Source organism: Neofelis nebulosa, chromosome 8 (assembly GCF_028018385.1).
Source record: "Neofelis nebulosa isolate mNeoNeb1 chromosome 8, mNeoNeb1.pri, whole genome shotgun sequence".
NCBI classification, from domain to species: Eukaryota; Metazoa; Chordata; class Mammalia; order Carnivora; family Felidae; genus Neofelis; species Neofelis nebulosa.
Genome location: NC_080789.1, coordinates 130,766,383 through 130,791,366, shown reverse-complemented (window position 1 = coordinate 130,791,366; position 24,984 = coordinate 130,766,383). Strand labels below are relative to the sequence as shown.

Here is a 24,984-nt window from a genome sequence, read left to right as displayed (position 1 = left end):
GCCAAGACTTCAGAGAAGATCTCTGTCCATAACATCTCTTCTTACCAAACTGCTACAGTGCCAGGGAATCTCTTACTAGAATAATAATCTAATAATTGCTGGTGTCTTGACCCAGGTGGCCTCGAGTGTCCTCCACAGAGATGAACAAGAAAATGATTGGCCGAAAACTGATCAGACTTTCTCAGCTCAAGGAAAAGATGGCAAGTGAGAAGCTGGAAGAAATAGACTGGGTGACTTTTGGGGTTATATTGAAGAAAATCACTCCACAGAGTTGTAATAGTGTAAGCATCTTACTGATTTCTTAGCTGCTCAATCACAAACTAACAGTGGGGACTCATGTTCTTGATTTTTCTAGCCCAAGCCCATCAGTATTTCATTTTGAAATAGCTGCTCATAAGTTCCCAGATTGCCTCACCTTTGTTGGGATTGCTGTCTGAGACGGGTGTATGTGGAGAATGCCCTACTTATAGAAGATCTGGTTGTAGAGGGTCCTTGGGCTTTTCATTGTATTGTTTTTGCTGCATCTCACTTGTCATTGTTTTTGTGGTACATGTGGGTTGCCCCAGTGACGGTGTCCTCCTGCTTATGGAGCAGAGGCTGAGCACAGACTCTCTGGACAGCCTGACTGGAAGTAAGAGGGCAACTGCAGAAATTCTGAAATTGCCGTCCTTGTGAGCACAGTGAATATTACAAGAAATCTAACAAGTTCTAAAATCGCAGTTGACTGAGGCATAACAAGAAGATTATCTTGTGGCATGGCGAGTCACAAGATCTGGGTTCTAAGCCTCATTCTCCCTTTAACTATGTGGACCTAGGTTTACCTTTAATCTTTGAGGACTTCCATGTGCTTATTTTTTAGAGGAAGGAACTGGCTTTTGATTCTATCAGAATTCTCTTCCACCTCTCAAAATACTATGATCATGGTCATTACTGATTTCTTTCTCTTAATTGAGATCTTGGACAACCTTGGATTTTTCTACAAGGCCTGGCCTCCTCAACAACGAGTTGACTTTCAGATTAGTGAGTCCTTCTCTAGCCCTATTACTGTCGAGTTGAACGTGAACACGTCTGGTTCATTTGATTAGGTTCTGAATTGTGTCATAAGTGGCTATGATGACATTGGAAGGCATTGTACAAATCCATGGGAAAATAGAACACTCAAATCCAGTCAGTGGCTCACCATAACCTATAACCACACCCACTCTGGGTTGCCTCTGTGAAATAGCTTGATTGTGTATTGAAATTACTTTGTTTTAAAAAAAGAAATCTGGGGGCGCCTGGGTGGCTCAGTCGGTTGAGCGGCCGACTTTGGCTCAGGTCACGATCTCACGGTCCGTGAGTTCGAGCCCCGCATCGGGCTCTGGGCTGATGGCTCAGAGCCTGGAGCCTGCTTACGATTCTGTGTCTCCCTCTGTCTCTGACCCTCCCCCGTTCATGCTCTGTCTCTCTCTGTCTCAAAAATAAATAAATGTTAAAAAAAAAAAATTAAAAAAAAAAAAAAAATAAATAAAAAAAAAAATAAAAAAAGAAATCTGGGGCGCCTGGGTGGCGCAGTCGGTTAAGCGTCCGACTTCAGCCAGGTCACGGACTCGCGGTCCGTGAGTTCGAGCCCCGCGTCAGGCTCTGGGCCGATGGCTCGGAGCCTGGAGCCTGTTTCCGATTCTGTGTCTCCCTCTCTCTCTGCCCCTCCCCCGTTCATGCTCTGTCTCTCTCTGTCCCAAAAAAAATAAATAAAAAACGTTGAAGAAAAAAAATAAATAAAAATAAAAAAAAAATAAAAAATAAAAAAAGAAATCTGAAAGTGGAAGTTGTTACAGTCAGCATTTTGAGTTACATTTCTTCAGATACATGATAATGCTTTTGAAATTTGACCATTCAACATAGCCAGTTGTCATTAAATGAGGCTTTTGTTTTTCTTCTAAACTAGGCAAAGATTTTAATAGCATAGAGCTGATACTTCCTTATTAATGTTAATAATATCATCAGTGATAAATAGTAGATCCTCTAAATTTATATCAGTAAGTTATTAAATGGTAGTGCCACTACTTCCAGTGGTCCTTTTCACACTGTGTGTGTAGTTAGAAAGGCGGTACTATCCCATTGAGTACTTAGACCTGAGAACTAGAGGCTTCACTAACACATGGGCCATTGGCTTGCCTGACTTCACCTTCATTTCTAAAATGAGAACAGCAGGGGCACCTGGGTGGCTCAGTCAGTTAAGCATCTGACATCAACTCAGGTCATGATCTCATAGTTCATGAGTTCAAGCCCTGTGTCAGGCTCTGTGCTGATAGCTCAGATTCTGGAGCCTTCTTCAGATTCTGTGTCTCCCTCTTCCTCTGTACCTCCCCTGCTCATGCTCTATCTCTCTCTCTCGAAAATAAACATTTAAAAAAAAAATGAAAGAGAGGTAATAAATACTAAAGCCTAGAGAGAGGATTAATTTATAATTAGCAGACATTCTCAAGATTATATATTCAGGATGGATATATTTATATATTTTTCCACAATAGAGCACTTATACATGGAGACAGTATAGCCCATTGTGCAAAACTTAGTAAAAATAAGGGGCGCCTGGATAGTTCAGTCAGTTGAGCTTCCGACTTCGGCTCAGGTCATGATCTCGTGCCCCAGGGGTTTGAGCCCAGCATCTGGCTCTGTGCTGACAGCTCGGAGCCTGATGCCTACTTGGCGGATTCTGCGTCTCCCTCTCTCTCTGCCCCTCCCCCCACTCGTGTTCTGTCTCTCAAAAATAAATAGAACGTTAAAATTTTTCAAAAAATTTTTTGGTAAAAATAAGAATAAATATTTGTTCCAGGGGAAAACATTTAGTATCTGGCGACTGAATGATCTCCGTGACCTGACGCGGTACGTGTCGTTGTTCTTGTTTGGAGAAGTTCACAAACAACTCTGGAAGACTGAACAGGGTACTGTCATAGGGTTGCTCAACGCGAACCCCATGAAGCCCAGGGATGGTTCTGAGGAGGTAAAAATCTGTTTCCATGGTTTTCTTTCTTTGTTGTTTTGTTTTTGTTTTTTTTTTTTTTTTGGTCTTTGCAGCTTAGCCAAGTTTTATGAGAAACGTTTTGTGACTGGTCCACTCCTGCATATTGAGTCATACTTTTATGTTCCACTCATCTGGTTTTTTGTTCTTTACCCACCAATATTCTGAATTTCTACCTACTCTTAAGTGTTTCATAATTTAAATCTTATCTTTCCAAATTAGTTTCAAGATACCTGGAGTGTTTTTGAATTATTATGTTCAGATCTCCTTAGATCTCTCCCATAGATTTCAGTGGCTGCATCAAGAGGGTAGGATTTTATAGGGGAGGGGACTTGGCTCCATTTATTAGTACAGCTGTAGCTGCAGCTCAGAATCAGTGAGGTCATCTTCTCAAGCAGCAGGAGAGCAAACCGAGATCTCCTGTGAACAGGAGCAGACCTTCTCTCCACCTGACCGACAAGAAGCATCATTTTGTTGTTACTACATATTATCTTTAATATAATACCAGAGAGTGAGAGGCAAAGTTACTTCTTTCCTTTCACCAGAGAATGGCAACAAATCTTCATCTGTTGGTTCAGAAGTATTTGGCTACAAGTAACAAAAACTTCCCTACCATTTCTTTTAATGGTAAAGAGTGGGGTTTGTTTTTCTCACATAATAAATAAGCCCGACATAGGCAATGTAGTGATGTCAGTCAGTGTCTGTGAGCCTCTCAGCCTTCTCCTCTTGGTCCCTGGATGGCTTTGAAGTTCTCGCCCTCACATCACCTTTGAAGGCAGGAAGCGAACCAGCCCCACTCCGTCTGCTTTTGTCCGGAACTCCTGCCTCAGTCTCTTGTACGGAACGTAGTCACATGACCATCACTAGTGCAGGGCATGCTGGGAAAATAAACAGGATCCATCATCTAAGGCTGAGCGTTGGCTAGCCCACAAGAAATCTGGATTCTGCAGCAAAGATGGAGATAATGGCTACTGCATAGAGAACTGAACGTGTCTTCTCTACCTCCCATGCCTATAGCTGTTTTTTTGGGTCCTGGCTTCCAATTCCTATAGACTGCTAGCACCTTACTAACTGCCACCAACCAGCCTCTTACTCATTCTTGCTGATGAAAGGCCATGCCTTTGTCCACTTTTAAGTCCTGGCCTGTGTCTTCTCTGCAGGTGTGTTTGTCTGTTGATCATCCTCAGAAGATCTTAATCATGGGTGAAGCTCTTGACCTGGGAACCTGTAAAGCAAAGAAGAAGAATGGACAGCCGTGTACACAGACTGTTAATTTGGTTGGTTTCAGTTCTGTTGGGGTGGTTTCTGCTAAAGACAGGAGCTAATAGGAGTAGATTGTAGATAGCGTAGCAGTAACGACCAACTTGGAACTGAGTTTCCTACGTAACAGGAAGCACCAAAGTAAGACAATTCAGTGTGTGGCTAATAACTGCCAGTTTAAAAAACTAAGGATGCGGGAAGGATTGAACTGTTAGGAAGGAAAGTGCTCTTTTATTGCCAACTGACTAGGAGGTATGAGGAAGGCGGAATTTTAGTTGCCCTCAATTCTGATCAAACACTATGATAAAATACACTAAAAACCTTATTTTAGTCTGTTAACTCCAACATTTATTTTCTTAGAGCATTTTTCCCCAATGTTTGTTTATTTAAAATTTTTTTTAATGTTTGTTTATTTTTGAGAGAGAGAAAGAGCGACACAGAATCTGAAGCAGGCTCCACGCTCCGAGCTGTCAGCACAGAGCCCGATGTGGGTCCTGAACCCATGAATTGCGAGATGACATGAGCCGAAGTCAGATGCTTGACCGACTGAGCCACCCAGGCGCCCCATGTTTGTTTATTTTGAGAAAGAACGTGTGTGCAAGCAGGGGAGAGGGGCAAGAGAGAGAGTCCCAAGCACGGAGCCCAACACGGGGCTTGATCTCATGACCTGAGCTGAAATCAAGAGTTGGATGCCTAACCAACTGAGCCCTCCAGGCACCCTGTATTTTTTTAGAGCTTTTAAAAAAATAGTAACTATGATAATTTGAGATATAATTCACATACCATGCAATTCACCCTTTCAAAGTGGACAGTTGAGTAGTTGTAATACTGAGTTGTGCAACCATCAGCACTATGTGATTTCAGAACATTTTCGGTACTGTTCCCCCTCCCAGAAAAAAAAAAACAAAACCATACTAATTAGCAGTCAGTCCCCATTACCCTCTTCCCTCAGTCCCTGGTAAGCACTACTCTACTTTGTCTCTCTGGATTTGCCTCTTCTGGACATTTTACTAATAGAATTATACAATATGCCTTTTGTGTCTAGCTTCTTTTACTTAGCATCATGTTTCCAGGATTCATTCATGTTGTAGCAGGTGTCACTGCCTCATTCTCTTTTTGTGGTTGGATAATACTGCATCGTGTGGATATATCAGTTTTGTTTATTCATCATTCAGTGGGGCGTGTTAGGAATACTGCAGCTATAAGCATTCATGTAGCAGTTACTGTGCAGGTGTATGTTTTCAGTTTCCTTGGGTATATACCTGGAATTTCTGCGTCGAATGGTAACCCCTGTGTTTCGGCTTTTGAGGAACTGCCAGACTGATTTCCAAGGTGGCTTTTACATTCTCACCAGCAGAGAGGAGGGCTGCATTTTCTCCACATCCCAATCAGCACCTGTCTTTATTGGTCTCTGATGACAGCCATCCTCGTGGGGGTGAAGTGGGGCTACTTAGAGCTCTCTGAAAGGATTAAATGCCAAGTTTCATCTCCGTTAGTTGCCTCATTCCTGCCTAACAGATCACCTGCTGAGCAGGGAATAGCAGGAGGTAAGGAGTTGGAAAAAGAGGTCTCAGAGTGAAGTGTCTTACAGATCTCCACATAGGAACACAATCATTAAAACCCCACTGTCCCCACACCTAAGGACTCACCCTGTAGAACGTTAGCACATTGCTTTCCTTTTTTTTCCTTCGTTGAAGGAGTAGCATTAGCCCAAGAGGCAGCCAGAGGCATAGAAAAATTTCACTCGATGCTGATGTTGGTGTATTCTTGTATCAGTGCATATTGAGGTAGAATTCACACAATCTGCAGTTAACCATTTTACAATGTACACTTTGGTGATACCCATCATGTTTACTCTTGTGCAACCAGCCGCTCTCTAGTTTCAGAACCTTTTCATTCCCCACAGAAACACCCCATACTCATTAAGGAACCTCTTCCCTACCCCCTCACCTCCATCTACTGGTAATATGGCCTCTTGTGTCTGACTTCTTTCACTTAGCATAATGTTCTTGAGGTTCATTCTAGAAACTAATGTTCCTTCCATTTTAGAAAGAGGGCATATGGGGTGAACAGTATCACTTTTTCTTTCATGTGACTAGAGCTTTTAAGTGTAATTCCAGTAAGTCTGTGTATACCTCCCCTTTAGGAATGGGCTTGGAGGTCAAAAGGGGGATTCTGCACCTAGAATAGTGCCCCACAAAGGTGCCTGTGGGGGGCACTCAGTCGGTTAAGTGTCTGACTCTTGGTTTCGGCTCAGGTCATGATTTCCTGGTTTCATGAGTTCAAGCCCCGCATTGGGCTCTGCGCTGGCAGCACAGAGCCTGTTTGGGGTTCTCTCTCTGCCCCTCCTCCACTTGTGTTCTTTCTCTCTCTCAAAATACATAAACAGACTTCAAAAAAAAAAAAGAGTAGTGCCCCTCAAAGCTGAGCAAAAGGACCAGTGTTTATTGATGCTGTCCCCCCCATGTGTGTCCCTAATCCTGATGCCGCTGCTCTGCCCTTTGCAGAACGACTGTGAGTACTGTCAGTACCACATCCAGACCCAGTACAAGAAGCTCAGCGCCAGGCGAGCTGACCTGCAGTCAACCTTCTCCGGAGGACGAATTCCAAAGAAGTTTGCCCGCAAAGGCACCGGCCTGAGAGAACGGCTGTGTCAGGATGGTTTTTACTACGGAGGAGTTTCTTCTGCATCGTACGCAGCCTCCATGTAAGACATTCTCCAGGGCGTCTGTTGCGACAGGGATCTTGCTTGTCTCCTTAGAAGAATCCCAGTGGTTGTCCTGTTCTGTAATAGTCCTGGGAGACTTGGACAGCCTTTATCTTTCATAGCTCACTGCCCAGAACAGGGTAGACGAGGACCTCCTTTATGCCCAGGTAGAGAGGAGAACACGGGGCGAGAAATTAGTCGTGTCATGATGGTCTTTACCTCGGAGCCCACGCTTCTCCTTTGGCTTCTGATGTCATAGTGCAACTTTGTCAGGGGCGATTGTATGGCTGCTGGAACTATGTTAATCATAGTGTTGGCCTCCTTTAAGTCATTTCCCTCATGACTTTTACCGTGAGCTCGTAAACCTCTTGGAATCCACATTTAACTCCGTGAATCAGTAGCAGTCAAGCCTTAGGAGTGGAGTGCTGCCAAGGCAAACATCCACAGCCTCTCTTCTGGGGAGCACAGGCCCTCCATAGAGTCCCTAAACTAGATGATCAATGGCACTGTCACAGTATTGTAGGAAGCACGTATGAGGACAGGTGGGGACCTGGCACAAGGGAGCTACCGTTGGTCCAAGAACAAAACCGATTTTCTTCCCAGTCTAACGGAAATTGGGCAAGAGGACTCTCACGTCCTGCCTAGCTTATCACATCAAGCACGTTTTTAAGATTTAAAATAATTTCTGTATTTTTCCAAACTGCAAAAAGCAATACAGCTGTGTTATAAAAAATGTGTGCATACAGCACAGCCCAAAGGAGCCCCATATGTATAAATTTCTAGTAATTTCTAGTAATATAAAATGAGATCAAAATGGACCTATACTTAGTAACTTTTTTCCCTACATAAAATAATTAACCCTTTCCTTATCAAATATACACTTACAGCATTGTTTTTAGTGGCTACTTAGTATGCTTTTAGGTGACTCTCTGACAGCACGGTTCCCTGTGGATAAACATTAATGGAGTTTCCAACTTTTAACATTACAAACAATATTTTATCCCGCTAAGATCCTGAGTTTTTGCATAGTCCTCAATCATTTTAAGATTAATTCCCAGACTATTTGATGAAAGTATTGGCATATTGTTTATTTCTTTTGCCATGTTGCTTGTCCAGAAAGACCTCACCCAGAGTTGCAGATTGCCTGATGTAATGCATTCACCTGCTGCACTGTAGGACCACAGTATTAGGAAAGTTGCCTTAGTTCTGTGACAAACTTCCGGCAGCTTGTAATAAATGAACACAGCTGTGCCCTTACCTCTTCAAAACATTGAAGTGTCATGACTTACCTTTTGGGGATGACCCTTGTCATTTCAGTGCAGCTGCTGTTGCTCCTAAAAAGAAGATTCAAACCACTCTGACTAATATGGTCGTCAAGGGGACAGACTTGATCATTCAGGAAGCCCAACAAAAGCTTGGTAACTTGCTTTCTCGATGCTGTATTTCTTTCTGCAGTTTAAATATCTCGTCTTTAGGATTGAAAATGGTCTTGGCCCATACCCTAAGTTAAAAATATTCCCTCATCACTGTACTGAGTGATGTCGCCTAAGCCAAAGGAATCAGGCTTGGCTGGCAGCATCTTAAAAAAAAAGCAGCATATTATCGTGGCTGAGTCTTTGCTTGGTATGCTTTGTAAATTTTCTTGATGTGTCTGGTCTAACTCCTAATGTCCAGCATTAGAATCTGTAGTATCCGGTTCCTGCTCAAACCCATCAGTTACCTTTTCATTAAAGCAAGTCTAAGTCAAAGAATGGCACCTCTGCCCTTCTCACTTGGGGCTTTGTTCCTAACAGTGGTGAGGGCCCAGCACAGACCATACCCATCGTGCACGTGCCAGATGTTATGTATGAAATGAGCCCACAGACACCGGTGTTCTAATCATCACTAGAAATAAGATTTATCTGTTCTGTCCTCAAAGTCCTACTAGTCTCATATTAGAGACTGAGGATTCTTTTTTCTTTTGGCCTTCCACCTACTTCATTTACAAACAACTGAGTTGTGAATCTGGAGTTTAAAAAGCGCTATCACGAGGGACACCCGGCTGGCTCATTCAGTAGAGCACAGCACTCTTGACCTCAGGGTTGTGAGTTCAAGCCCCATGTTGAGCGTGGAGCCTACTGTAAAAATAAGGACAAAGAAAGTGACATCACTTGACCTCAAACTGTCTGAACTAGAGTCCTCTAAAGCTGATGTTTGTATGTTCCAGGAATACATCAGAAAAGCTTGTCTTGCTCTGAGGAATTCAGGGAACTGATGGACTTGCCTACATTTGGAGCCAGAAACTTGAAACAACATTTAGCCAAAGCCAGGTCATCAGGTAGAGTCAGCCTTCCCCTCTCTGGTGCCCACACTGCATCCCCACGGCCCTTCGGAGCACCTCAGCCTATGGCTTGTGTTTTAGGGCTGACGGGGAGCCTGAAACCCGCTTTCCAGTCTGTCTCGGCATCAGCCCTCTTGAAGCAGCAGAAACAGCACATGCTGGAGATGAGGAAAAAGAGATCAGAAGAAATACAGAAACGGTAAGAAGGATAGGTTTAATACTCTGTTTAGATAACTCATCTCAGGGATTCTCAGAGTGTCTTAATAGATTTCCAACGTGTGCCTTCAGGTTTTGGATGGTTAGCTACCTTTTTTTAAGTTTGAAAGTTTAAAAACAATTTTAACCTAACCTAAGAAGAAAACATTTTAAGTTCTAGATTTCTGACTCATGCAGAGAATCTGAGACCAGGTGGCACAGGTTATAGTAATTACCATCCCAAGAAGAAGAGAAAGAAACACTTGCAGAGGGTTTTGTGCAGGGCGACGTGTTCCCTCTCATTCTTTAGTTTTGCCACAATTAGTGTCATAAGTACAGGCAAAGCCAGTGAGTAAATTTTGCAGTTGTTCAGGTAAATGATGAAAATGAGGCAGGGGAAGTGGCGTCCTTTTAGAGGCAAAAGCAAGTAGAAATGGGTACAGAAGGTGAACACGTCAAAGGATCTTGAACTCAGGTTCTCAGAACAGTGATAAGAGCGAGGTTCACAGATGTTCAGTGGGTATGGAGCGCCATGCTGTGTCCTGCATAAATACAGTGTCTCACGCGGCCCTTACCATGATCTGTGAGGTGCTCTTATGCTCATTTTGTGAGTGATACAACTGAGCGCCAGAGAGCAGGTGGTTGATGGAGCCAGGTTTGGACTCACACCTGTTGTGCTCTGGTTTGAACCATTACACTGTCCCAAATCTGGGCCACTGAAAGGCAGTGGTTTAATGAACAGGAAAGTCCAGAGGAAATTCTTTGGAAAAATCTGAGCAATCATTTGGCCTCAGGCAGGTGAGTTTGAGCTGCTGATGGAATATCTTTAGATGCGTGCATCATGTAGTTACATACACACGAGGTAAATAGATACATGGGAGTCGTGGCCTTGTGTGAAATAGGGAGTGCTCTCCTTTTAAAGGTATTACCGTTGGGGCGCCTGGGTGGCCCACATCTCACCTGCAAGGCTGCGTTCTGTAGAGGCACTTGCTAGAAAGCTTGTTGGCAAAAATAGTAATCAGTTCTAAATTGGTAAAACAGTGATCGTATTCTATGAAAAATCAATTAAACCAGAGTTAGTAAAGCCAACGTTTTTCTTCCTGTGTGCTAATCTGAATTATTGACCAAGGAGGGGAGTTATTTTACCAACAGCTACTTACCAGCTGCTCCCCTGCCTGCGGTCTGCCAGTCTGCACATTGTGTGACTGCATATTTCTTTAAAGATTTCTCCAAAGCTCAAGTGGGGTCGAAAGCCTGGCTGTGCCACCCTCTTCTCAACGGGCCCCTTCTTGGTCTCCACAAATGGGGGCTGAGTTCCCCAGGCTGGAAGGAACACCAGCCACACCGATGCCCAAGCTTGGGCGAGGCATATCAGAAGGAGATGATGTTCTATTTTTTGATGAGTCCCCTCCACCAAGACCAAAACTGAGTGCTTTAGCAGAAGCCAAAAAGGTAAGTGACATCTTTTTTCACCATTTGAATTTGCATCCTGTAGGATATGACTGGAGTTGCAGACTTTATACATCTATGACCAGGAAAGACAGTAATGGCTTTTTATTGATCATGATAATCAGAGTCAAAGGAATTTTAAGTGATGATGGTATCAACATAATGCCATTAATTTAATGTTAACCTGTTCTCAGCGCTGTTCCTTACACGGCTAAAAGACATTGCGTAAACACTGGCCTGAGAGAGACAAACTAGGAATTACTGAGGCAAGACTGTAAAATGGTGGTTTGAAGAATCCTTCTTTAAAAGAACTCTTACGCAAGAGCTAAGTCACTCTGATCGACGTAGGAGTCGAGAGTGCTCAGAACCCCACCTCTCCACTTCCTGAGTCACCCTGAGCCCCAACTTGAGCCTGTCTTCTCTTTGTTCTAGTTAGTAGCTATACCACATGAAGGGCAAAAGCTAGTTATAAGCCAAAGCTGTATTTGCAGTAAGAATAATGATAATAATTGCGCATGTACCTGTGATCGATACACACATGCCATGTTCTATGTATAGGTTCATGCTTTGCATGCATTCTCTCATTCTATCCACACAGCCTAGGAAAACATCTCCATGTTATAAAGGCTGAGACGTTAATTTGCATAAGGTTACAAACTAGTAAGTGGCAGAGCTAAAATTCTATCCTAATTCTGATTCTTTTTTTCTTATTTATTTTGAGAGAAAGCGTGAACAGGGGAGGGGCAGGGAGAGAGCGGGAGAGAGAATCCCAAGCAGGCTCCGCACTATCAGTGCAGAGCCCGACACGGGACTTGATCCCATGAACCTTTAGATCGTAACCTGAACCGAAATCAAGACTTGGATGCTTAACCGACTGAGCCACACAGGCGCCCCTCATTCCGTCTGATTCTAAAACAAACTTCCAAAATGTTTATGTGATTCCTCTATGGGTTTTGAAGCCCACAGTGTAGCTGATATGAAACTATTGATATTTAAATAAACTGAAACTTTATTTATTAGCTCATAGACCTGTCTCCATGCTTTAAAATTTTAATAATCGGGTTAATAATGCTAAGCAAAGAGAAGATCTATTTTGCCAATTTCTATGTGAGAACAGAATTCACTGGCTAATAACTAGAAAAAGGATTTAGGATCACAGATACCCGTCTCATCTTTAAGATTTTTATCTCCTCTTTTCTTCTAGTTAGCTGCTATAACCAAATTAAGGGCAAAAGGTCAGCTTCTTACAAAAACAGATCCAAACGGCATTAAAAAGAAGCAGAAGGACCCCCAGGATGTCCTGGAAGTGAAGGAACGTGTAGAAAAGAACAACACATTTTCTCCTCAAGGTACTGTGGATTTCAGAGTTAACAGTGGGAATGAAGCCATCTGTAAGGAGATGTTCTAAACTATAACCACCATCCCTGATATCAAAAGTCATTGTTTTACTTAAATTTACCTCTCTACAACACCTAGATAGAATTTTGACAACTGGAACTGACCGTTTTCTATAATCGCATTAAATTGAAATGAAATTAGGCACAATCTAAGAGCTTGGAAAAAGGTTTCTCACTGGATCTTTGCACAGATATATTAGTATAAAGATTTGCTTTGAAAGGAGCATAATTTCTTAGCAAATTGCCCTGTTTTTATTTTTAAAACTCTGAAGTTGGCAGTGACATTTTACCATCAGTTTGTAAAAAGGATTTTTGTTGATGTTTCCTGTCATCAGAGCTCCTATTTTAAGGTGGAAAAGAGATTCTAATTCAGTGGTCAAATCTGCCATACCTCATATTCTAGGCTCTCCTTTTCAGCCTCACTCCTTAAGAGTTTCCCTCTGTTGGTACCTAGTGGGGTAAATTAGGTTTGAAGGGCCTGTTAGGCAGAGAGGGAGAGGACAGGGGTAGCTGAGTCCATGAGGTTCACTGGCTTCCTGAAATTCCTCTGTAATGACCATCGTTTTTCCTTTCTGCTCTAGCTGAAGATGAGTTGGAGCCTGCCAGGAAAAAAAGAAGAGAACAACTTGCCTACCTGGAATCTGATGAATTTCAGAAAATTCTAAAAGCAAAGTCGAAGCACACAGGGGTTCTAAGAGAGGTAAGAGCCCAAAAGGTCAAAGATGACACAGACGACCTTCAGACTTGAGGCTTTTTATTGTGGGACTCACCCAAGACGTAGTTATATGTCTGAGTTGACTTCGAAGAGCAGGAATATTTCTGATAGAATTTAGCTTTGCCTTTGTCCTTGAATTGAAGAATATCATGTAACATTGTTTTAATGGGCCTCAGTATTATAAAAATGTTGTCTTGTAGTTAATGGCTTTGAAGTAACATTTAGGCGGTTCACCGCTATTATTTCCTGCCTTGCCTTATGGGAAGGGATTTTTTTCCATTCAAATATTTTTCCATTGGCTTTTCAAATACTGTAAATCAGTAGTTAACAACCCATTGGGCATAGTTGCTTCCAATGCCTCACATTTTGGATTGCTCCTTTATTATCCTGAAATAAAATTCTTGGATAATATAAATTACCTAACTAGAAACTCCAAAGATATCAGTATAATATCCTACGTATAATGTGAAAAGGGGGGGGGAGGGGGTTATATTAAAAATATATGTATTTTGTTATATAAATGTGTAGGCACAACTATCCCAGGAAAAATAATGAAGTAGAAGTTGTCGGAGGGGTGGATGATAAATGTAAATGAAACAAGTAGAAATGAAGACTCTCGGTGTGGTCTTTTGGTCACTTAAAAACCATGGGTCTCTTTCTTTGATTGTGTGTGTGTGTGTGTGTGTTTAAGCCATGAATAACCCAGGAACCTTTAGAAGATAACAAACTACAGTTGTTCTTCTATATACAGAAGAGTTGTCCAGTTGTATTCTTGGAATATTCAATGGATATCTGAACCATGCACAAATACTGTAGTGTTCTTCAATTTTTTTTAATTATTTTTTTAATGTTTATTTTTGAGAGAGAGTCAGCGTGTGAGTGGGGAGAGAGAGAGGGGGAGACAGAACCCAAAGCAGGCTCCAGGCTCTGAGCTGTCAGCACAGTGCCCAACATGGGTCTCAAACTCATGACCCATGAGATCATGACCTGAGCCAAAGTCAGGTGCTTAACCAACTGAGCCACCCAGGTGCCCCTATTGTAGAGTTGTTTATAAAGCAGTTAGGTTTGAGAGTTCTAACTGGGTTTTTCATCCACATGGGTGCCGTCTAGAATAGTCAGAAGAATCCCTTGATGTAGAGGGACTGTTGTACACCACAGGTATAGCATCCCTAGTCCCTGCAAGTAGCAGAAGTAGGAATCACTGGGGTAACAAAAAAAAGTACTCCCACCAGTTTTCACAGTGTCCTCACATGGACAGTTTCTGTCCTTATTTAGTGTCAATACTCTGAATACTCCGCTCTTTTGATAAACTACTGACTCACGAGACAGTTAAATATCCCACCATTCTACTAGACCTGAAACTTGGTCCGGAGAGATGCTCGAGCCAGCCCAGGAAGGCTGCAGAGCTGAGTTCTTTGCCTCTGTGGCCACCAAAGGCCTTGGGCCCTGTGTAGCTGCTCCAACTGCAGAGCTGTGACCACATTCTGCTGTAAATATCTCTCTGCCCTCCTGCCTACTCCCTGTTAGTCCAAACAACCAGGGATTACTCCGGCCAAGTGCTTGGTCTGGAAAATAGTATCGAATAGACGGGCTGCCAAGTGGGGAGGCACTGAATACCTTACATAGCTTGAGTCTATATTGGAACAGTAGAAATGATTCTCTTTTGGTTTACATTTGACATGTTCTGTTTCTTAGTCATGGATGCTTTCCCACTGTTTTCTGGAAAATTAAGAGCTTGTGTCTACTTTTGATTGTCTTTTGGTTTGCAGTTCATTGAGGTCTTATCAGATGTCCTCATAATGGTTAGCTTGGCTTTTCAGTTTTTATTATTACTGAACTGGTGCCTTGAGTATGTGTTGGATTTGGTACAAGGTCTTCTGTGTGCCTTGTCATTCCAGGCAGAGGCTGAGCTGCAGGAACGCTATTTTGAGCCACTGGTGAAAAAAGAACAAATGGAAGAAAAGATGAGAAGCATCAGAGAAGTGAAATGTCGAGTAGTAACATGCAAGACGGTGAGTGGGGGAGATGGTTCTAACCTTGGGCTCTGTTTTGAGCTGCTGTGACTCAGCAGAACATAGAGAGATTGTGGGATATGGGGCCATGTCTTGTGACCAGAGTCCTGCCTGGGTCATTTCATTAGATTGGAAACCAAACTGCTCACAACAGCCAAGGGCCTGGCTGCCTGCCGACTTGGCCTTCTGGCTCTGGTGGCAGAGCATTGGTGGTGACAGTCTTCTCTCATCTGACCTCAGTTCCTGGTTTTACAGACTTCTCTTCCCCTTTGTCCATCGGACCCCATATATTCTTCCGTGTCCTTCTCAAGTTTCTAGCACACCCTCAGTCCACAGTTCAGTCCTGGGACCTTGCCTGAATGATTTCCTTTGGCATTACATGTTATGACCAACTATTATTGCCTCTTTCTACTCAGGGCTTAACCTACTAAATTGAATTTGAAGGCAAAGTGTAAATTGCATTATATTCTTTGTAGAATTTTTACCCTTAGTCTCTTAGAAAACGGTAAATCCCCTGTCCTTCAACATTAATAAAATAGGACCAAAAAAAGTTCTTGCAGAACAGTATCCTGCCATCAGCACTCACTTTATACCGCTTCGCTAATCCCCCTCGTAAGCACTTACAAGAGGAGAAAGAGACTTAGTTCATCCAGTATGATTTTCTCTATCCCTTTTCAAACCATAGACTCTGCTTTACATTTAGGGGACAGCCCGGAGCCAGCTGTCACCAAAAGGCAGGGCTTCCTTGAGAAAGTTCAGAATAATTTTAGCTCAGGTAACAACTTTTACTCTGACAAAACAGCAAACCTAGGGATATAGCTGGTGTGTTAGTTTTCTGTTGCTTCCCTGACAAATAACCACTAACTTGATAGTTTAAACAACACAGCTTTATTATCTTGCATTTCTGTCAGCCAGAAGTCTCTGTGGGTCTCACGGAGCTAAAATCCAGGTGTGGCAGGACTGCATTCCTTCTGGAGGTTCGAGGGGAGGATCTGTTACCTGGCCTTTCCCAGCTTCTAGATCCCACCCGTGTTCTTTGGCTTGCAATCCCTTCCTCCATCTTCAGAGCCCCCCAGTCACATCCTCTGACCTCCTCCCTGTGGATTCCCACCTTCACTTTTAAAAGCCCTTGTGATTCCATTGGGCCCACCTGAAAATCCAGGATCGATTCCCAATCTTATGGTCAACGACCCTGATCCACCTTTGCCGTGTAAGCTGACGTGCCCACGGGTTCCCCAGGGGTAGTGGGTGTATGTCTCAGGGGGGCGGTGCTATTCTGCATACCACTCTGCTCTGCGCTTTCTGAGGCTCAGAACCAAAAGTCACTTATCTAGATTCTGATTACCAGAAATCACGTTGCTGTGTCCCAGCACCTGTTGTGATGTTCACCCACCATTTCCTTTTTTTTTTTTTTTTTTTTTTTTTTTTTTTTTTTTAATGTATCCTACAGTTCCATTTATACAGAGTACAAAACCAGGCAGACCAATGTTTGCTGTTCGAAAGCAGGGTAGTGATTACCCCTGGGGTGCGAGTGGAGCAGTGCCTAGACAGGGCACGGGGAGGGCTTCCCATGTGCTGGGGACATTCTGTTCCTTAGTCTCGATGCTGCTTGTTGTTCCCTATTCTCTTCAACACTTTTGAGGGTCAAAATTACAAGTGAGTGACTTCATATCTCTGTCTTGGTTTTGCTGCTTATGAAAGACAAGTAGGAATAATCTTAAGTACTTCTCTGAGGCCTTTTAAGAAGAAACAAAAGGGCTACTGAAGAGGCCCCAGTGTCATCCTATAACCGAGCAACTGCAGTGAATTTCGGACAGACCCGATGAAGCTATTGAGAGGTTTCCACTGCTTTTGTTCTTCCCTTACTGTTGTCTTGATGTTCCAGAAAGTTATTATGTACTTGATGCCTGACCAGCACTTGTGGCCAACAGGAGGGGAAGTGGCATCATTACGCAGGACTCCAGAAACCACAGGGGTCCTCACAACTAGTAGTTAAGGTGGTTTCTCTGCTCCCAGCTGTCTGGCTGGTGGTGAGAAACGGGAAGTCCTCATGGAACAGATTGCCCTCCTAGCAGCTAGCCAGTTTCTCCTCCCAAGCTCCTGACCAGATGTGTGCCCTCCTGTTGGTTTCATGCAGTGTGCCTACACACACTTCAAGCCTTTGGAGACCTGCGTCAGTGAGCAGCACGACTATCACTGGCATGACGGCCTAAAGAGGTTTTTCAAGTGTCCCTGTGGAAACAGAAGCATCTCCCTTGACCGGCTCCCCAAAAAGCACTGCAGGTAGGAGAATTGATTCTTGAACCTTTCTCCAGTTCCTTTGTGATGCCATTCTACTGGAACATTGAACGATCCTTTTTGAGCTTCAGGCCTTATTTCTGTGCCTCATTGAGCTCCCAGCTATCCCTAAAATCTCTTGGTGGGAAGGGACCCCACCTTCTTCGCTGCTCTATTCCTGCTACTTAGTACAATGCTCAGCCCACAGTGGGTACTCACAAATGTTTGTTCAGTGAAAGACAGAAGTCATTTCTCTGAAGGTACTACAGTTCCTGGGACAAGAACGAGGGAACCAGAACTGGGGTAGAACCCGAGAGCAATGAGCTAATTTTTGTGGCCACTTTTGCCTGGGAGCATTGGCAGACTCTAGGCGGGCAGATGGGAAGCTGAGGGTCTGGGTCTTGCCTCGGTGGAAGATTGTTGATGGAGATTGGGGCAGAACTGTTGATGGAGATTGGGGCTCTCCAAGAGTGGTTGGTATCTGTATCAGGATATCTGTGTTTGATTCCCTTTTACTAGTTGTTTTCAGAGCACTGATCTATAGGACCATCCCACTCAGAAGTAGAATCCCTGATTAGGATCACGTTAAATGAATCAAATAGTTTTGTGGGGACTTATGGCTTTTACATATGAAGTCATCCATTTTTTAAGATCATGGAGTATCTTTCCATTTATTCATCTCCTCCTCTATGGCTTTTATTGATTTTTAAAATGGTCTCCACTGAGATGTTGAGTATTCTTAATTAATTCTTAGATGTGTCATAGTTTTCACTGATACTCTGAATGGCAACTTATTTCCCAGCATAGTTTCTAGTTGCTTGTTGTTGGTGTAGAGAACTGTTACTACTTTTTTTATAAGTTGATATTGCCTCTGGCAAGCTTATCGAACTCTTATTCCAGTAATTTGTTGATTTCTCTACGTAGTTGATCATCCACAAATAAAGATGATTTTACCTATTTTGTTCCCACTCTTACACCCTCTATCTCTTTCTTGATCGGGTTAGCCAGACCTCCAATACCATGTTAAATAGCAGTGATGATAGTGGGCTTCCATTTCTTGACTGACTTTGCATATTTTGGAAATTAACCTCTTGGCTGATAAATGGCTTGTAAACATTTTCTCCAGTGCTGTAGGCTGTCTTTTCATTTTGCTTCTTGTTAATTTCACCGTGTAGAGGAAGCTTTCAAGTTTGATGTGGTCCTATTTATTGACTTCTGCTTTTGTTGCTTGAGGTTTTGGCATCATGTTTAAAAAAAATCATTGCCAAGACCAGTATCAATGAGCTTTTTCTACATTTTCTTCTAGGAGTTTTATGTCTTAACGTTTAAGTATTTCATTCAAGTTAGTTTTTGTGAGGGAGGTGTGATAATGGTCCAATTTCATTGTTCTGTGTGTGTTTTTACAGCATGTTTTTAAACACACATGTGTTTACAGTGTGTTTGTTGAAGAGACTATCCTTTCCCCATTGGGTATCCTTGGCCCCTTGTTGAATATTAGTTGAAACATTAATTAACTATATATATGGAAAGATCTGTGCTTTCTGTTTTGTTTTATTGGTCGCTGTATCTATTTTTTGTGCCAGTACCGTATTATTTTTATTACTGTGGCTTTCTAGTATAGTTTGAAATCTGTAAGCATGATACCTCCATCTTTGTTCTTTTTTTCTCAGCATTGCTTTGGCTATTCAGGGTCTTCTGGGTCGCCACAAATACTAGGGTTGTTTCTTCTTTTTTTGAAAAATGCCTTTGGTATTTTGATGGGGATTGCATTAAATCTCTTATACATGGCTTTGGGTAGTATGGCCATTATAACAATATTAACTTTTTCAGATCCATGAACTTAGGGTATCTCCATTCATTTGTGTCTTCAGTTTCTTTCAGGAAAGTCTTGTAGATTTCCATTCACTTCCTTGGTTAAATTTATTACCAAGCCTTTAATTTTTTTTTTTTTTTTTTTTTTTGATGCTATTGTGAATGGGATTTTTTTTTTTTTAATTTCTTTTTCAGGTGTAAAGGAATGCAGTTGATTGCTGCTATGTTGATTGTATATCCTGCTGCCCTACTGAAATCATTGATTAATAACTCCAACAGTTTTTTGATCTCTGGGATTTTCTATATATATATATAAGATTGTATCATCAGCAAAAAGCAACAATTTTACTTCTTTTCCAATTTGGATGCTGTTTATTTCTTTGTCTTGCCTAATTTCTCTAGCTAAGACTTCCAGTGCTCTACTGAATAGGAGTGGTGAGAGTGGGCATCCTTGTCTTGTTCCTGATCTTAGAGGAAATGCTTTCATTTTATCACCGTTGAGTATAATGTTAGCTGTGAGTTTATGAGACCTTATTAATGTGTTCCTTCTACACCCAGTCTGTGAAGGATTTTTATCATGAAAGGGTGTTGTATTTTGTGAAAAGCTTCCTGTGTATCGAGATGATTATGTGATTTTTATTTTCATTTTATTAATGTGATATATTACATTTATTGATTTGCATATGTTGAACCCTCCTTGCATCACAGGGATAAATCCCACTTGGTTGTTGTATATAAATCCTTTTAATGTGTTCTTGAATATGATTTGCTAATGTTTTGTTGAGAATTTTTGCATCTGTATTCATCAGAGATATTGTCTACCTTTTGATTTTCTTGTGGTATCCTTATCTGGTTTTGGCATCAAAGTGATGCTAGTTTCATAGTGTTTGGAACTATTCCCTCCTCCTCAATATTTTGAAAGTTTCAGGAGGATTAGTGTTAATTCTTTAAATGTTTGGTAGAATTATCCATTGAAGCCATCTGGTCCTGGAGTTTTCAGTGTTGGGAGGTTTTTTTTGATGACTGATTCAATGTCTTTATTCATTATTGGTCTGTTCAGATTTTCAGTTTCTTTTTCATTCAGTCTTAGGTTTCTAGAAATATATCTATTTCTTCTAGGTTATGTAATTTGTTGGCATATAATCTTTCATAGATCTTTCATGATTCTGTTTTTTTGTTCTTGTAATGTTTTTATTTATTTTTGAGAGAGAGAGGGAGAGAGAAAGAAAACACAAGCTGGGGAGGGGCAGAGAGAGAGGGGGGACAGAGGATTTGAAGCAGGCTCTGAGCTGATAGCAGCAAGCCTAATGTGGGACTCAAACTCATGAACCGTGATATCATGACCTGAGCTGAAGTCGGACGCTCAACCAACTGAACCACCCAGGTGCCCCAATCCTGTGCATTTCTATAGTATGTTTTAATTTTTTTTTTTTAGGTTTATTCATTTTGGAAAGACAGAGAGAGAGAGAGCACCCAGGGGCGGGGTGGAGAGAGAGGGGGGACACAGAATCTAAGCAGGCTCCAGGCTCAGAGCTGTTAGCACAGAGCCCGACGCGGGGCTCAAACTCACGAACTGCAAGATCATGACCTGAGCCAAAGTCAGATGTTCAACCGACTGAGCCACCCAGGCGCCCCTGTAGTATGTTTTAATGTCTCCTCTTTGATTTCTAATTTTATTTGAGTCTTCTTTTTTTTCTTAGTCTAGCTAAAGGTTTGTCAATTTTGTTTATCTTTTCAAAGAATCAGCTCTTAATCTCTCTCTTTTCTATTGTTTTCTGGTCTCTATTTTCTTCTGATCTTTGTTACTTTCTTCCTTCTGCTAACTTTGGGCCTAGTTCTTTTTTTTTTTCTAGCTCCTCAAGGTGTAAAATTAGGTTGTTTGAGATCTAATTTATTTATTTTTAATGTTTATTTATTTTGAGAGAGAGCGCATGCACCCACACGAGTAGAGGGAGGGGCAGAGAGAGAGGACAGATAGAATCCCAAGCAGGCTCTATGCTGTCAGCACGGAGCCCAATGTGGACCTTGTTCCCACAAACCGTGAGATCATGACTGGAGCCAAAATCAAGAGTCGGACGCTTAACCAACTGAGCCACCCAAGTGCCCCTGAGTGTATTATTTCTTTAATGCCTTTGATGACTTCCTGTTTGACCTAAGCGTTAGTAATGTTTAATTTTCAAATATATGGGATTGATTTTTAGCCATCTTTTTCTTTTTTTAAATTTCTGACTTTATTGGATTATCCTTAAAGGACAGAATTTGTATGATGAGTGTTTAAGTATTTATCTGTGTATTGATACTTCTGCCACATATTTTAATAGCAAGAGCTTATGTAAAACATTTGAGTATCAGAAAAATTCTGTTAATAAGCAGTAGGTACAACTCACAAATGGAAGAACAGGATGCTTTTTCATCCTGGGGTGCCTGGATGGCTCAATAGGTTAAATGTCCGACTCTTGATTTTGGCTCAGGTTGTGTGATCTATCTCGCAAGTTCATGAGTTCAAGCCTTCAATCGGGCTCCACACTGATAGTGCAGAGCCTGCTTGTGATTTTCTCGCTCTCTCTCTCTCTCTCTCTCTGTCTCTGTCTCTCTCTCTTTCTGCCCCTCTCTAGCTAGAGCACATTCTCTCTCTCTCTCTCTCTCTCTCTCTCACTCTCGCTCTCGCTGTCTCTCAAAATAAACTTTTTTTTAAGATGCTTTTTCATCCTCCAGGTGGTTGCTGTTATTTTTGTAACAACTGTTTTTCTGGACTTTGTCTTGTCAATTCTTTTTTTTTTTTTTTTTAACGTTTATTTATTTTTGAGACAGAGACAGAGCATGAACGGGGGAGGGGCAGAGAGAGAGGGAGACACAGAAGTGGAAGCAGGCTCCAGGCTCTGAGCCATCAGCCCAGAGCCCGACGCGGGGCTCGAACTCACGGTCCGTGAGATCATGACCTGAGCTGAAGTCGGACGCTCAACCGACTGAGCCACCCAGGCGCCCCTGTCTTGTGAATTCTTGATCTAGAGTAGAAGAGGGCAACCTTTTTCTGTCAAAGGCCAGATACTAAATGTTACATTTCATGAACCAGATGGTCTGTTTCATAACTACTCTACTAGGTGTTATAGCTCAAAAGCAACCACAGGTAATATAGAAGCAAAAGGACATGGCTGTGTTCAAATAAAATTTAATTTATAAAAACAGGTGGCAGGCTGGATTTGGTCCATGGGTTGTAATTTACCGACCCCTGACTAGAATTTTTTATATACAATTTTGTCATTGATCTACAAGTAGTCTAGAAAATTTCTCTCAACAGATATTGAGGCAATCTTTAGACAGGGAAGGTGGTGGAGAGGCTTACAGCCAAGGCCACTGGCATGCTGACTCTCAGGGCAGGAACAGAGTCTAGATTTTCAGGAGGAAGAATGGGGCAGGTATAGGGCAATCCCTATGCCCTAGAGCATCTCAAATCCAAGGGTACCGGAAGCCATATTTCCATGAGTTGATTGTATTTGTTTTGCCTATTTCAGCAGAGTGAACTTTGTATAAAAATAAGTTTTCTTGGGGCGCCTGGGTGGCTCAGTCAGTTAAGTGTCTGACTTCAGCTCACCACCTGTAGCTCACCACCCCCAACCACCCGCGTTGGGGGCTGTGCTGACAGCTCAGAACTTGGAGCCTGCTTCAGATTCTGTGTGTGTGTGTGTGTGTGTGTGTGTGTGTGTGTGTGTGTCTCCCCCTTCCCCCACTTGCTGGCTCGCTCTCTCTCTCTCTCTCTCTCTCTCTCAAAAATAAATAAATATTTAAAAATATTTGTTTTAAATAAGTTTTCTCTGTAGTAGCCTCATCTCTTCTCAGGGTTGGGCTCCCTCACCATGTTAAAAAAATGAGAACAAGTGTCTCTAGGCCCTTTGAACAATAAGAGAGTACACATCTTTAGGTTTGAAAAAGGGGGAAAGATTGTCCAGACCAGAAGGACAATAAGAAGTTTCTTATCACAAACTTTTAGTTCCAGAAAAGGGGACGGGGAAAGCTCTAGACTGTATGGTGTCAGAAGGCTAGCTTCCTCTTCTTAGTCTCTTCCCGATGCCCATCAGGAGAAACCAAGCTTGTGCTCATCACCTGCAGTGAACATACGCTGTTCTGCTTTCATTTGATGTTCCATGTCTGAAAGCTTTAGCTTTTTACAGATTTGAAGGCTGTTTCTCAAATCTTCGGAGTGTGTATTTTCAGTAGCTTTAGAACTTAGCCCATAATTATGAGTGTTACCTTGATCAGCTTGTTTGAATGGCAGATACTCTTCCTGTGAGTGCAGCGAACCCCATTGTCTCTATGTATCTGCCTGTGCCTCACCACTGAGTAAATCCGATCTTTTCTTGTTTCAGTAATTGTGGCCTCTTCAAATGGGAACGAGATGGAATGCTAAAGGTAGGTCATTTGCAAGGTGACCGATTTTAGTGACCCATGCAAATAATGTTGACCCATTTTTTTTTTTTTTTTTACTAAACTGTTTTCATTTTTCTAGGAAAAAACAGGCCCAAAGATAGGAGGCGAAACCCTGTTACCAAGAGGAGAAGAACATGCCAAATTTCTGAATAGCCTTAAATAGCCCTAACTTCAAACAGGTACCCACGACCTATGTTACTTCTTGTGGGTCTGGAGGGGCAAGGGTGTCGGCTCTGTATCACCCAGGTTCTGATTGGCACAGTCCAAACATGTGTTACGCCTACACGTTCTGCCTACCTATTTTGTTTCGGGTTGGCTTAACGCCAAATTTAACGCTGGCTTTTCATTGGTAAATCAAAAAACCATCGTCTTCCCTGTTCTCACTACTGATGGCTCCATTCATGCAAATTCTTTGCCCAGAAACTATGTGTCTTGGGTTATAGAGTGTCCAGTTTTGCTTCTTTACCGGAATAAGGTTCTAATATTTGCATGGACGCACGAGGCAAAAGAATTAATTTAGCTTCCAGGCTTCAGTTTTCCCATCTAGAAAATGAGGGGGCTTGGAGTAAATGATTTTGAAGTGTATCTTTCAGGACTCAAATTCTACAAATAATGTTTCCTAGAAAAAATAAATTATCTTTACCATACAGATAATTATAGTCACCATTGACATAGTCTTGATATATTGATATTAAGGCCAGGTTCCTTCTTTCATTTCTGTTGTTACCTCTTTCTTGTTTTTTCAAATTGATTAATTCACTGAATCATGTGGCATTTAATTCATATCTAGGTGGTTCTCTGTGCTTTTACAATATTATAGTACTCAAAACTATGGTTTTTAATGGCTCATTTAGAGTAGATTTTGTTTGTCCCATAAGCTTGAAACAGAGTTATGTATTTGAAGAAGGTCACAACTGAGTGGCTGCTGAGGACTTGAACTCCAGGCTGCTCCTTGAGCAATCCCCTTCCTATGAAAGACACACGGTCCTGTTTGAACCAAGGGTGCCATTAGAGTCCCCATTCCCTTGTGTATGGTATATTGTACAGAAGTACTGTAATATTCTTGTAAAGGTTGATGGTGAGCTGAATGCCTTCCTTTTTGATAATTTGATTTTAATTTTTAAATAATTTAAAAATATCACTTAAATACTTCTCAGTTACTCTAGATCTTGGGGGAGCTTTCATTTGAGGTCTTTTGTGTGTATGCTTTCTTCAAGTATTCAGGGATAAGAGGGGGTGGGCGGGCCAGAAGGGGGACTTAGTTGCTTGCATTATAGATACAATTCATCATTGAGATCAGTCTTTTAATACTATCCTTTTTATCAATGTATTAAATGCTTTTATATAAATCCAAAACATGTGTTTAATTTTTCCTTACTCAGCTGTTGGCAATATAGGGTTTATTATATAT

General features: G+C 42.0%; 1 protein-coding gene across 1 annotated transcript in view; it reads left to right on the top strand.

The window, feature by feature from the left end:
• Nucleotides 1-24,984, top strand: part of MCM10 (minichromosome maintenance 10 replication initiation factor) — an 81,553-nt gene that overhangs the window by 11,604 nt on the left and 44,965 nt on the right. Inside the window, exons 7-20 of the mRNA XM_058681868.1 lie at nt 116-281; nt 2,819-2,986; nt 4,165-4,281; nt 6,772-6,971; nt 8,289-8,389; nt 9,178-9,288; nt 9,373-9,490; nt 10,710-10,938; nt 12,140-12,284; nt 12,914-13,032; nt 14,946-15,059; nt 17,197-17,342; nt 23,513-23,555; nt 23,653-23,752. Of these exons, the coding sequence (XP_058537851.1) occupies nt 116-281; nt 2,819-2,986; nt 4,165-4,281; nt 6,772-6,971; nt 8,289-8,389; nt 9,178-9,288; nt 9,373-9,490; nt 10,710-10,938; nt 12,140-12,284; nt 12,914-13,032; nt 14,946-15,059; nt 17,197-17,342; nt 23,513-23,555; nt 23,653-23,736 (1,861 nt within the window). The 3' untranslated portion in view covers nt 23,737-23,752. The remainder of the gene's footprint in view (nt 1-115; nt 282-2,818; nt 2,987-4,164; nt 4,282-6,771; nt 6,972-8,288; nt 8,390-9,177; nt 9,289-9,372; nt 9,491-10,709; nt 10,939-12,139; nt 12,285-12,913; nt 13,033-14,945; nt 15,060-17,196; nt 17,343-23,512; nt 23,556-23,652; nt 23,753-24,984) is intronic.